Source organism: Oncorhynchus keta, chromosome 21 (genome assembly GCF_023373465.1).
Source record: "Oncorhynchus keta strain PuntledgeMale-10-30-2019 chromosome 21, Oket_V2, whole genome shotgun sequence".
In the NCBI taxonomy this organism is placed as follows: Eukaryota; Metazoa; Chordata; class Actinopteri; order Salmoniformes; family Salmonidae; genus Oncorhynchus; species Oncorhynchus keta.
In genome coordinates this window covers 39,941,218-39,955,140 of record NC_068441.1, presented here as the reverse complement: position 1 = coordinate 39,955,140, position 13,923 = coordinate 39,941,218, and the positions used below count along the sequence as shown (strand labels likewise).

General features: G+C 44.1%; 1 protein-coding gene across 1 annotated transcript; it reads right to left on the bottom strand.

Moving 5' to 3' along the window:
• Positions 1–12,588: 12,588 nt before the first annotated feature.
• Positions 12,589–13,569, bottom strand: LOC127910531 (putative protein TPRXL). Its single transcript, XM_052474574.1, has one exon. The coding sequence runs from the start codon at positions 13,567–13,569 to the stop codon at positions 12,589–12,591; it is 981 nt and encodes a 326-aa protein (XP_052330534.1).
• Between the last annotated feature and the right edge of the window lie 354 nt (positions 13,570–13,923).

The following is a 13,923-nucleotide window of genomic DNA, read 5'->3' as shown; positions in this document are numbered from 1 at the left end:
GTTTGGGTAAGAATTTTTAAAAAAAAATTAAAAAAAAGAATAATAAAGTCATTAAAACGCAAACTTTTTTCCAAATGAACTCCATAATATCGACAGAAACATGGCAAACCGATGTTTAGATTCAATCCTTAAGGTGTTTTTCACATATCTATCGACTATAAATCCTTCGTGGCAGTTGACTTTCTCTTCTGAAGAAATGGAACGCGCATGGACCTACAGATTACGCAATAATTTCGACACAGGACACCGGGCGGGACACCAGGTAAATGTAGTCTCTTATGGTCAATCTTCCAATGATATGCCTACAAACACGTCACAATGCTGCAGACATCTTGGACGAACGGCAGAGCGCATAAGCTCGTTCACAGCATATTCACAGCCTTATAAGGAGACGATAGTAAAACAGAGCGTCAAAAATCCTGCTCATTTCCTGTTTGAAGTTTCATCTTGGTTTCGCCTGTAAGATCAGTTCTGGGGCACTCACAGATAATATCTTTGCAGTTTTGAAAACGTCAGAGTGTTTTCTTTCCAAAGCTGTCAATTATATGTATAGTCGAGCATCTTTTCGTGACAAAATATTGCGCTTAAAACGGGCACGTTTTTTTTATCCAATAATGACATAGCGCCCCCATAGGTTGAAGAGGTTAATTGCTCCTATACATTGCTCTGATTAAAAGTGTCTGCTAAATCACTAAAATGTCAATGTAGACAGAATGTGGGTACTGTACTTAGATAGATAGTAGTCATAGCAGGGGGTGTTCCTGTTCCCCTCGTGTACCATAATCCTTGTTCCTTCATGTCTACATGGAGCCCAGTGGAGAGCAGTCTCCAAACTCACACACACCTACACACATGAAGAACACCGCATGCACACAAACAAACAACAGCACTGGAGGATTCATTCATACTCTCCAAATCCGAGCCTCACAGAGAGGTTTACTTACAGGCATCACAATGAGGTTTACTCACAGGCATCACACTGTGTTTTACTCACAGGCATCTCACTGAGATTTACTCACAGGCATCTCACTGAGATTTACTCACAGACATCTCACTGAGATTTACTCACAGACATCTCACTGAGTTCTCCACACACTCTTCCAACTGACAATGGGGACTGTCATTCATACCTTTGGCTGTAGTGAGAGGAGCATGCTTGGAACCTGGAGCCATGCAGGAAGCCTAGGGCACTGCAGAACTCAACCTTTCTCTTCCACTACAGAAAGAGTGTCTGCCTGTCTCCTCTGGCTGCATATTGGACAAACACAATCCAGGTCAAATGGAGCAGTGAGATCATTCAGATGAACAAACAGGATGAACAAACTGTAACTTTTTGCAAACCATTCTTTTTTGTAATACCGAGCACACTCTTGTTAATATACACATTGGGCCCTATTCAGACTTGAGTTCAGCTGACTTCACATAGGCCATGTTTTATTGACTTAAGTTCATGTTAAGTCGACTTACTGTATCTCAAGTCTGAATCGGGCCCCCTTTGGACTACAGGCCCTGCTCTGGTTACTGGTTAAAGCTTGTTGTTAGCTTGCCAGCTGACGTTAGATGGCTGGCTAGCTAACATTACGTGTATGAACTGAGGGTAGCGATATCTCAGAATGCCAATTCGCATCTATTGTATAATGCTTAAATATTTGTATCTGGAATTTGTCTTTCAGCATCAGTAGAACACGCCGGACTCTCCTCCACCAGTCATACAAGGAAAATGCTCTTATGCCTCCCATCAAATAGAGATCTGGCCCAAGCAAGCACAGGTTACACCTAAAGCATGAGAACTTGCAGCAGAGGATAATGCAATAGTATTACCAGGACGCCACACAGGACACAAAGCTCCACTTCCGGCGCCGACAGAGATGGCCGCCTCGCTTCGCGTTCCTAGGAAACTATGCAGTTTTTTGTTTTTTTTAGGTGTTATTTCTTACATTGGTACACCAGGTCATCTTAGGTTTCATTACATACAGTCGAGAAGAACTACTGAATATAAGAGCAGCGTCAACTCACCATCAGTACGACCAAGAATATGACTTTCCCGGAGTGGATCCTGTTTTCTGCCTTTCACCCAGGGCAACGGAATGGATCCCAGCCTGCGACCCAAAACAACGACGTCGTAAAAGAGGCAAACGAAGTGGTCTTCTGGTCAGGCTCCGGAGACGGCACATTGCGTGCCACTCCCTAGCATACTACTCGCCAATGTCCAGTCTCTTGACAACAAGGTTGATGAAATCCGAGCAAGGGTAGCATTCCAGAGGGACATCAGGGACTGTAACGTTCTTTGCTTCACGGAAACATGGCTCACTCGAGAGACGCTATCGGAGTCGGTGCAGCCAGCTGGTTTCTCCACGCATCGCGCTGACAGAAACAAACATCTTTCTGGTAAGAAGAGGGGCGGGGGCGTATGCTTTATGGTTAACGAGATGTGGTGTGGTCACAACAACATACAGGAACTCAAGTCCTTCTGGTCACCTGATTTAGAATTCCTCACAATCAAATGTCGACCGCATTATCTACCAAGGGAATTCTCTTCGATTATAATCACAGCCGTATATATTCCCCCCCAAGCAGACACATCGATGGCTCTGAACAAACTTTATTTGACTCTTTGCAAACTGGAATCCATATATCCTGAGGCTGCATTCATTGTAGCTGGGGTTTTTAACAAGGCTAATCTGAAAACAAGACTCCCTAAATTGTATCAGCATATCGATTGCGCAACCAGGGCTGGTAAAACCTTGGATCATTGCTATTCTAACTTCCGCGATGCATATAAGGCCCTCCCCCGCACTCCTTTCGGAAAAGCTGACCACGACTCCATTTTGTTGCTCCCTGCCTACAGACAGAAGCTAAAACAAGAAGCTCCCACGCTGAGGTCTGTTCCACGCTGGTCCGACCAATCTGATTCCACGCTCCAAGACTGCTTCCATCACGTGGACTGGGATATGTTTCGTATTGCGTCAGACAACAACATTGACGAATATGCTGATTCGGTGTGTTGAAGATGCCGTTCCCATAGCAACGATTAAAACATTCCCAAACCAGAAACTGTGGATTGATGGCAGCATTCGCGTGAAACTGAAAGCGCGAACCACTGCTTTTAATCAGGGCAAGGTGACCGGAAACATGACCGAATACAAACAGTGTAGCTATTCCCTCCGCAAGGCAATCAAACAAGCTAAGAGTCAGTACAGAGACAAAGTAGAATCGCAATTCAACAGCTCAGACACAAGAGGTATGTGGCAGGGTCTACAGTGATTTACGGATACAAAAAGAAAACCAGCCCGGTCACGGACCAGGATGCCTTGCTCCCAGGCAGACGAAATAACTTTTTTACCCGCTTTGAGGACAATACAGTGCCACTGACACGGCACGAATCCAAAACATGCGGACTCTCCTTCACTGCAGCCGAGGTGAGCAAAACATTTAAACGTGTTAACCCTCGCAAGGCTGCAGGCCCAGACGGCATCCCCAGCCGCGCCCTCAGAGCATGCGCAGACCAGCTGGCTGGTGTGTTTACGGACATATTCAATCGATCCCTATCCCAGTCTGCTGTTCCCACATGCTTCAAGAGAGCCACCATTGTTCCTGTTCCCAAGAAAGCTAAGGTAACTGAGCTAAACGACTACCGCCCCGTAGCACTCACTTCCGTCATCATGAAGTGCTTTGAGAGACTAGTCAAGGACCATATCACCTCCACCCTACCTGACACCCTAGACCCACACAATTTGCTTACCGCCCAAATAGGTCCACAGACGATGCAATCTCAACCACACTGCACACTGCCCTAACCCATCTGGACAAGAGGAATAACTATGTGAGAATGCTGTTCATCGACTACAGCTCAGCATTTAACACCATAGTACCCTCCAAACTCGTCATCAAGCTCGAGACCCTGGGTCTCGACCCCGCCCCGTGCAACTGGGTACTGGACTTCCTGACGGGCCGCCCCCAGGTGGTGAGGGTAGGTAACAACATCCCCACCCCGCTGATCCTCAACACTGGGGCCCCACAAGGGTGCGTTCTCAGCCCTCTCCTGTACTCCCTGTTCACCCACGACTGCGTGGCCACGCACGCCTCCAACTCAATCATCAAGTTTGCGGACGACACAACAGTGGTAGGCTTGATTACCAACAACGATGAGATGGCCTACAGGGAGGAGGTGAGGGCCCTCGGAGTGTGGTGTCAGGAAAATAACCTCACAGTCAACGTCAACAAAACTAAGGAGATGATTGTGGACTTCTGGAAACAGCAGAGGGAACACACCCACCTATCCACATCGATGGAACAGTAGTGGAGAGAGTAATAAGTTTTAAGTTCCTCGGCGTACACATCACAGACAAACTGAATTGGTCCACCCACACAGACAGCATCGTGAAGAAGGCGCAGCAGCGCCTCTTCAACCTCAGGAGGCTGAAGAAATTCGGCCTGTCACCAAAAGCACTCACAAACTTCTACAGATGCACAATCGAGAGCATCCTGTCGGGCTGTATCACCGCCTGGTACGGCAACTGCTCCGCCCACAAACGTAAGGCTCTCCAGAGGGTAGTGAGGTCTGCACAACGCATCAACGGGGGCAAACTACCTGCCCTCCAGGACACCTACACCACCCGATGTCACAGGAAGGCCATAAGGATCATCAAGGACAACAACCACCCGAGCCACTGCCTGTTCACCCCGCTATCATCCAGAAGGCGAGGTCAGTACAGGTGCGTCAAAGCTGGGACCGAGAGACTGAAAAACAGCTTCTATCTCAAGGCCATCAGACTGTTAAACAGCCACCACTAACATTGAGTGGCTGCTGCCAACACACTGACTCAACTCCAGCCACTTTAATGATGGGAATTGATGGGAAATTATGTAAAATATATCACTAGCCACTTTAAACAATGCTACCTAATATACTGTTTACATACCCTACATCAGGGGTGTCAAAGTCAAATGGACGGAGGGCCAAATAAAAAATTTAGCTACAAGCCGAGGGCCGGACTGTTCGAATGTTCATTGAAAAATTTTTAAATGACGCATATAGTCTAGTGAACCTAATTGAACCTACTGAAAACCTAACAAATATATTCCAATATGATCAGATAAATAAAGCAATATTTTCTTATGGCTCTGTCAGTAATCTTTAATTTTCAACAGACACAAAAGACAAATTTCCTTTATATAAAAATCCCCATAACATGAACATTAAATGAAAGAAACCGGTATTCAAGGCACCATCAGTAGCCTATATTTTCTATTTTAGCAAAAGTGGGCTAAATTTACTTCAAAGAAAAAAACAATAATAGCAATTTTCTATCATCCACTCAACTGAAATATTTTTAAAATATAATTGGATTGAAATACAATAAAATAAAGTGCAAAAATCTATTAATCAAAAACAACACTTTGTTTAAGGAGAAGTAACATGCAGTGAAAACAAATATTAAACTTTAACTTTTAAACTTGAACTGAGTAAAAACTCTAAATATGTGATTGCACAGTAATGTTCACTTGTTTGAGGTTGAGGGTGATACTTGGTGGTGTCCCATCTTTTCCACAAGTTCATCAATGTTCGGGGTAAGGCTCTGAGCTGAGGAAATCCTCAGAATTGAGTGGAGGTGTTCAGCAGTAAGTCGACTTCTGTGTGATGTTTTGTTCAAGTTCATCAAAGAAAACAGTTGTTCACACAGGTATGTGCTGCCAAACATAGACAACGTTTGAGCAGCCTGGATGCGCAGCTGGGGCATTGTGTCGGGAGGAAACGGGCGAACTCCGCAGCACCCACTGCCGCATATTTTGCCCTCAGTGCATCATTGCATTGGAGGTCAATCAACTCCATTTGGAGGTTTGGTGGTGAGCTTTCCACGTCAACAGCAAATGGGTTACCGAGCAGTTCCAACCTGCTTTTTTGTGCTTCAAAGTCAGCAAATCGGCGTCGAAAGTCAGCGGCAAGCATACCTATTTTATCAGCCAACTGTGCGCTCGGGAACGCACTGGTAGAGAGCTTCTCTTTCATGGTCTGGCAGCTGGGAAAGTGGCTCAAATTTTCTTTCCGCATCTGCGTCTCCCACAGAGTCAGTTTGGTTTTAAATGCCTTCACTGTACTGTACATATCAGAGATGACACGATCCCGACCCTGCAGCTGCAAGTTCATTGCATTCAGATGACTCGTAATGTCACACAGAAAAGCCATTTCACACAGAAACATTTCGTCTCGGAGTTGTGTTGTGTCTTTCCCTTTGCTGTCCAAGAACAGACAAATCTCCTCACGAAGCTCGAAACATCTTTGAAGCACCTTTCCCTGGCTTAGCCATCGCACCTCTGTGTGATAAGGCAAATCACCATGCTCCGTTTCTAACTCCGTCAGAAATGCCTTGAACTGGCGGTGATTCAAACCTTTGGCTCTGATAAAGTTAACTGTGCGCGTGATGATGCTCATTACATGCTCCATTTTCAAGGCTTTACCGCACAACGCTTCCTGGTGTAATGATAAATGATACAATGATAAGCTGTCAGCTCACCTGTCGCGTTTTCCTCTTGCATCTTTTCCCGTATCTTCGCCACCAGTCCGCTCCTGTGTCCACACATCGCAGGTGCTCCGTCGGTTGTCAAACCCACGAGTTTTTCCCAAGGCAGCTCCATCTCATTTACACATCTTGACACCTCTTCATACAAATCATGCCCCGTAGTTGTGCCATGCATAGGACGTAAAGCCAAAAACTCCTCTGTCACGCTTAGGCTGGAGTCCACTCCGCGGATGAAAATTGACAACTGGGCAATGTCAGAAATGTCGGTGCTCTCATCCACAGCCAAGGAATATGCAATGAAATCTTTTCCCTTTTTCACAAGCTGCTCTTTTAGATTGATGGACAACTGGTCTACTCTCTCGGCAATGGTGTTTCTGCTCAGACTCACATTTAAAAAGAGTTGCCTTTTTCTGGGCAAACTTCGTCACAAACTTTAATCATGCAGTTTTTGATGAAATCCCCTCCGTAAATGGCCGGGCTGATTTAGCGATCTCTTCTGCCAAAATAAAACTGGCCTTGACAGCAGCCTGGCCTTGTGATTTGGCTTTTTTGAACAGAGCCTGTCGAGATTTGAGGCCTCGTTTTAATTCCTCTGCCTTTTGTAGCCTTTGTTCCATGTCCATATTCTTGTTTTTGTCCGCGTGTTTCGTTTCATAATGTCGTCTCAGATTATACTCTTTCAGTACCGCCACACTTTCTCCACACAGAAGACACACAGGTTTTCCAGCTACCTCCGTGAACAAATACTCCGACTCCCACCTTGTTTGAAACCCCGGTTCTCAGTGTCCACCTTCCGTTTTGCCATTTTTGATGGGTATCTGAAAGTTAATTTTACTGTGATGCTGACAACTGCTGTGCCAATAAATATTGAAATGAAGCAGCCTACTGCTCGGTGCGTCACCGTTGCATTGTGGGAAATGTAGTATTGGTGCGTGTAAAAGATCTGCGGGCTGCCGGCTTGCTGCGGTCTGCGGGCCGGTTCTAATAATAAATCAAGATCATCCCAGGGGCCGTAAAAAACCTTCTCGCGGGCCGGATGTGGCCCGCGGGCCTTGACTCTGACATATGTGCCCTACATTATTCATCTCATATGTATACGTATATACTGTACTCTATATCATCTACTGCCTCTTTATGTAATACATGTATCACTCGCCACTTTAAACTATGCCACTTTGTTTACATACTGATCTCATATGTATATACTGTACTCGATACCATCTACTGCATCTTGCCTATGCCGCTCTGTACCATCACTCATTCATATATCTTTATGTAAATATTCTTTATCCCTTTACACTTGTGTGTATAAGGTAGTAGTTTTGGAATTGTTAGCTAGATTACTCGTTGGTTATTACTGCATTGTCGGAACTAGAAGCACAAGCATTTCGCTACACTCGCATTAACATCTGCTAACCATGTGTATGTGACAAATAAAAATGGATTTGATTTGCTGCCATCCCATGTGTCAAAAGCACCAGTGTGGCATCTCTACAAGGATTCTATAACATGATTTGCACTACTTTTATTGATCTCACATGCCTCATCAAGCAGGGCTTCAGAAAGACCAGAGTGAACACTTTGTCTGAGATTGCTGGTGTTGTGAAAAGCTATGGCTGGCAACAAAACCCGACTTCGTACTTCAGGCCGCTGCCACAGATCAAGCAATAGCAGCACTTCAGGTGAATATACTTTTCATTGCAATGTATGAGGTTATTATTCTTCTCTAAACTTGGGAGGTGAATTGATGTTGAACAAGGTTGTGATGTCTTCTAAATAGTTTTTGTTATTGGCTGTTTTACAGCTTTGATGCTCTGGAACCTGGTGTTGTTGTTGCCAAGGAGCTGACATCCTTCCTCCCATAGATGGTCTACCTGTATAATCACCACCTGGACTGGACACAGCTACTGTAGACAAACGTTTGATATGATCAGGGAGTTTTGCAACAAAGAGGCTATGGACATCACATGCCCTGCATCAAAGTCAAGGGCAGGACAGAAACAGGCTCTCCAAATATAGATTCCCTTGTTCATGGTTGGTTCGGGCGGACCAGTCATCAGCACTATCTGTAGTGCCACTATTCAAATGACTCTCTCCTGACACACACACGCCATACGTTGCTGCTACTCTTTTTATTGTATCCTGCTGCTCTGCCACTTTACCCCTGCTTGTCTATCACTATCGTTATTGTACATGCTGTTTATTATATTTTATTTATATTGACTATCTATTTCTGATACTATGCACATAACCATTTGGCTGTACCTTTTTACACCTTCTGTGGAGACCCATCCACTTAGCAAGATGGGCAAAACTTAGCAAAATATTGATATATAAAATGTATATAGATATGTGTGGTCGTAACATGATTTTGTAATATACCACAACAATATCATGTGACCGTATCTGGTTTCCACCACATAAATATATGGCGCATGCATCTGTTTATGTACTGTACATGTGTACCTCACTCAGGTTTCAACTCAGGTTGCATGGCCTTAACTTATGCATGGAATACTATGTGATAAGTGTGTGTAGCAGTAAATAAAGTATGCTAATGTACTGGTGTGAAGGTATTTGGGCAGTGGTGTAATGTACTTAAGTAAAAATACTTTAAAGTGCTACTTTAGTCGTTTTTGGGGGTATCTGTACTTTACTTTACTATTTATATTTTTGACTACTTTTAATTCACTACATTCCTAAATAAAATATTATACTTTTTACTCCATACATTTTCCCTTAAACCCAAAAGTACTCGTTACATTTTGAATGCTTAGGAAGACAGGAAAATGGTCAAATTCACGCACTTATCAGAGAACATCCCTAGTCATCCTTACTGCCTCTGTTCTGCCCAACTCACTAAACACACACACTTTGTTTGTAAATTATGCTATCCATCCATTATGCTATTTTTTTAAATGGTGGCATCTGGTTTGCTTAATATAAGGAATTAGAAATTATCTAAATTTTACTTTTGATACTTACTGTAAGAATATTTTAGCAATTACATTTACTTTAGCTACCTAAGTATATTTAAAACCAAATACTTTCCTAAGTATATTTAAAACCAAATACTTTTAGACTTTTACTCAAGTGCTATTTTACTGGGTGACTTTCACTGTTACTAGAGTAATTTTCTATTAAGGTATCCTTTACGTTTACTGATTTATGACAGTTGGGTACTTTTTACACCACAGATTGGCAGTACCATGAAGTCTCTTTCTCCCCTCATAGTGAAAAATGTGTTCTTCTCATCTAACACCTTACCCTGGAGGGCACAAGTGATAGTTAGCAAGAGCTACTTTTTCTTAGAATGTGTGTTGAACACACGGCTGACGCTTTCCAAATGTGTCTTGTTTTCCAACTGTGGTTTGTTGAGAACAATGTTTTGAAGTGGAGGCCAGAAACCTGTTTCCTCTTGCGGTCAGATGAACACGCCACTCTCATTAATGTAGCGTGGCCTACTTGCGGATGTGTGGCAGGCGGGCGGGCGGCCACCTAGCCAGGGACATTTGGTGCAGAGACAAGTGACTATCCGCATCCCCATGAGTGTACAGTCCAGACCACTGGTCCTCAGCATTAGCTAATTATTCTTCACACCTAAATCGAGAAAGAGTGAGGGAGGGAAGGGAGGATGAGAAAGAGGAGAGAAAGGATTAACAACTAGAGGGACAGGAGCTTTCTTTAACAGGAACAATGAATCAACAGAAATGAAAGGACAGGACAACTGTGTTTATATTAAAATGGGAAGACGGACCAGTATTACAGTATAGGCCAAAAGCAATTCCAACCGAGCAGATCTGAGATTAATAACGTGGTGTTGGTTGAATAAAAATATTATTGAGGCATGTGGCTGCAGTTTTGTTTTTGTTATACTGTATTCCTTCAACTCAATCGCAAACGTTTTTGTGAAACATCTGTTCATAATGCGTTCTGGATGCCTTATGTAGGGGCTTATGTCACACCGCAGTGCACTTTTGATTTGTTCATGGCTTTATAACGTCCTTAAACGACAGTTGGACTTCATAGTGTGTTAGACTTGAGAGCCATAGGTTGCAAGTTTGATATCCGCGAGGGACAGCTACCCCTAGTTTGCTGCACGAATGCTGCTGGTAACAGGTGCATTGTCATATTGTTGTATTGTCCAACTGTGTTGTTATGACTGGCCGTGTTGTTTTTAAAGGATATCCCACTCCCACTCCCACCCCTACCATGTTATGCAGTAGGGCAATAGCCCATTTATCTAGATTGTTTTAGAGCGCCTCTATTTCGTGTACCATAATTGAACAAAAAGCGGTTTGTCACCTGGGTAGTTAAGGGGAAATGTCAAGTGTGTCACCAGGTTTAAGAGCCCTCTGCTTCACTCATGTACATCTGAATGTAATACTAGCTTGGTTTTTTGTCACCCTCAAAACTAAACTGAGGTGCCATTGAATCACAGAGCCACTATAATGATCATATAAACATGGAGTGGGATCAAGCCTCACAAGAGTGTATATATTTACTGTTGTTGAACTAATTGTGTTCTAACTCCTTATGTAAAGCTTGTTCTCTCTGTGTTCTTTATTGGTATGGGAAACAAATGTTTACATTGCCAAAGCAAGTGAAATAGATAATAAACAAAAGTGAAATAATCAATAAAAGATTCACAGTAAATATTACACTAACAAAAGCTCCAAAAGTAAAGACAGACATTTAAAGACATTTCAAATGTGATATTATGTATATATGCAGTGTTGTAATGATGTGCAAATAGTACAAAAGTGAAAATAAATAAACATGAATATAGGTTGAATTTGCAATGGTGTTTGTTCCTCACTGCTTGCCCTTTTCATGTGGCGACAGGTCACAAATCTTGCTGCTGTGTTTGCACACTGTGGTATTTCACCAAATAGATATACGAGTTTATCAAAATTGGATTTGTTTCGAATTCTTTGTGGCTCTGTGTAATCTGAGGGAAATATGTGTCTCTAATATGGCCATATACATTTGGCAGGAGGTTAGGAAGTGCAGCCCAATCTGTCTCTCTCTATCTCTCTGTCTCTTTCTCCTTTCTCTGTCTCTCTCTTTCTATCACTCTGTCTCTCTCTTTATGTCTCTCTATCTCTCTGTCTCTCTCTCTCTTTCTATCTCTCCTCTCTCTTTCTCTCTCTGTCTCTCTCCCCTCTGCCTCTCTCTCTGTCTCTATCTCTCTGTCTCTCTCTCCTCTCCCTCTCTGTATCTCTGTCTCTAAGACACACCACTCATCCTTGGCAGACATCCCAAAACTCCACCCAACTGAGAGACTTTGCCAAGAAGAGAATTTCCCATCCCAGAAGCATATGGACACGTAGTAAACTCCTCCTCCCTGCTTCCCCTGTCCTCTCCCCTCCTCCCTGCTTCCCCTGTCCTCTCCCCTCCTCCCCTCTGATTCCTGAGGAGTGCTCAATGCACAGCTGTAATTAGAGTCAGACATATGCCCTATACCCTGTCACACCGCCCACAACAGGACATCCTTATTCAACTCTCTACTGTCAGTGTTGTATTAAAAACCAATGACACACTCATATAGATACAGCATTATGGGTATGGCATCCGTATTAGGAACCATTTTCATCTTGTGGACCAGGGTGACCTGTATTGTGGGATCTGGGGTAATAGGAGGGAGGGGGTTGGTGGGATCATTGCAGTATTAATTTATGCTAGAGCAGTTATGTGCATTGCTGGGTGTTAGCTGTGTGCTAGCTGGTACTGCCTGTGGGTATACTGACAGCAAATGTTTACATGGTACTTGCTATGCACTGCTACTGGCTGATACTATGGTGCTGGCAATGGCTTGGCGATGTATGATGGACTTGGTTTGAACTTGGGTTCTGCTTGCCACAAGATAGTTATCCCTCTAAACTTAAGCCTAGGCATTAGCTTGAGGAGTTGTCAGGCAAGGTTATTATTCATGCAAACACAGTTCAACTTGTGATTTTCCGATGAATGTTGCTATCGGGATGTGTGTATACTGCCCACTGTTTTATTAATGTCTGTTTACTGATGTTACTTTACTGTGAGCGTGGTTGGCATACCAGGTTTTAAACTAGAGCTCTGTTGTGGTGGAAGACAAACTTTGCTGTGGTGGAAGATGAGCTCTGCTGTGGAGGAAGATGAGCTCTGCTGTGGTTGAAGATGAGCTCTGCTGTGGGGGAAGATGAGCTCTGCTGTGGGGGAAGATGAGCTCTGCTGTGGTGGAAGATGAGCTCTGTGTGTTGGAAGATGAACTCTGCTGTGGTGGAAGATGAACTCTGCTGTGGTGGAAGATGAACTCTGCTGTGGTGGAAGATGAGTTCTGCTGTGGTGGAAGATGAACTCTGCTGTGGTGGAAGATGAGTTCTGCTGTGGTGGAAGATGAACTCTGCTGTGGTGGAAGATGAGCTCTGCTGTGGTGGAAGATGAACTCTGCTGTGGTGGAAGATGAGCTCTGCTGTGGGGAAGATGAGCTCTGCTGTGGGGGAAGATGAGCTCTGCTGTGGTGGAAGATGAGCTCTGCTGTGTTGGAAGATGAACTCTGCTGTGGTGGAAGATGAACTCTGCTGTGGTGGAAGATGAGCTCTGCTGTGGTGGAAGATGAACTCTGCTGTGGTGGAAGATGAGTTCTGCTGTGGTGGAAGATGAACTCTGCTGTGGTGGAAGATGAACTCTGCTGTGGTGGAAGATGAGTTCTGCTGTGGTGGAAGATGAACTCTGCTTTGGTGGAAGATGAGCTCTGCTGTGGGGGAAGATGAGCTCTGCTGTGGTGGAAGATGAACTCTGCTGTGGTGGAAGATGAGCTCTGCTGTGGGGGAAGATGAACTCTGCTGTGGTGGAAGATGAGCTCTGCTGTGGTGGAAGATGAGCTCTGCTGTGGTGGAAGATGAACTCTGCTGTGGCGGAAGATGAACTCTGCTGTGGTGGAAGATGAACTATGCTGTGGTGGAAGATGAACTTTTCTGTGGTGGAAGATGAACTCTGCTGTGGTGGAAGATGAACTCTGCTGTGGTGGAAGATGAACTCTGCTGTGGTGGAAGCAACCTGGACTCATTGGTAGACGTAACATAATCCGCGACACTCCAATTAGTATTGTATGTTACGTTTTGTATGGTATGTACTATCACTGACTTTGCTAATAGCAACTTTATTGAGTACAAATGTACTGTACTTACTATGACTGAGCTATATTAAGCCTCCAGCCCTGCTCAACATGCCTTAGCTAACCCTATTGTTCCACCTTCCACACATGCAGTGACCTCACCTGGTTGAAATGGTGTGTCTAGAGACAATACCTCTCTCATCGTCACTCAATGCCTAGGTTTACCTCCACTGTATTCACATCCTACCATACCCTTGTCTGTACATTATGCCTTGAATCTATTCTTCCGTGCCCAGAATCTTGCTC

Coding starts and splice junctions, on each gene's coding strand:
- LOC127910531 (XM_052474574.1), bottom strand. CDS start 13,569: ATGAGTCCAGGTTGCTTCCACCACAGCAGAGTTCATCTTCCACCACAG.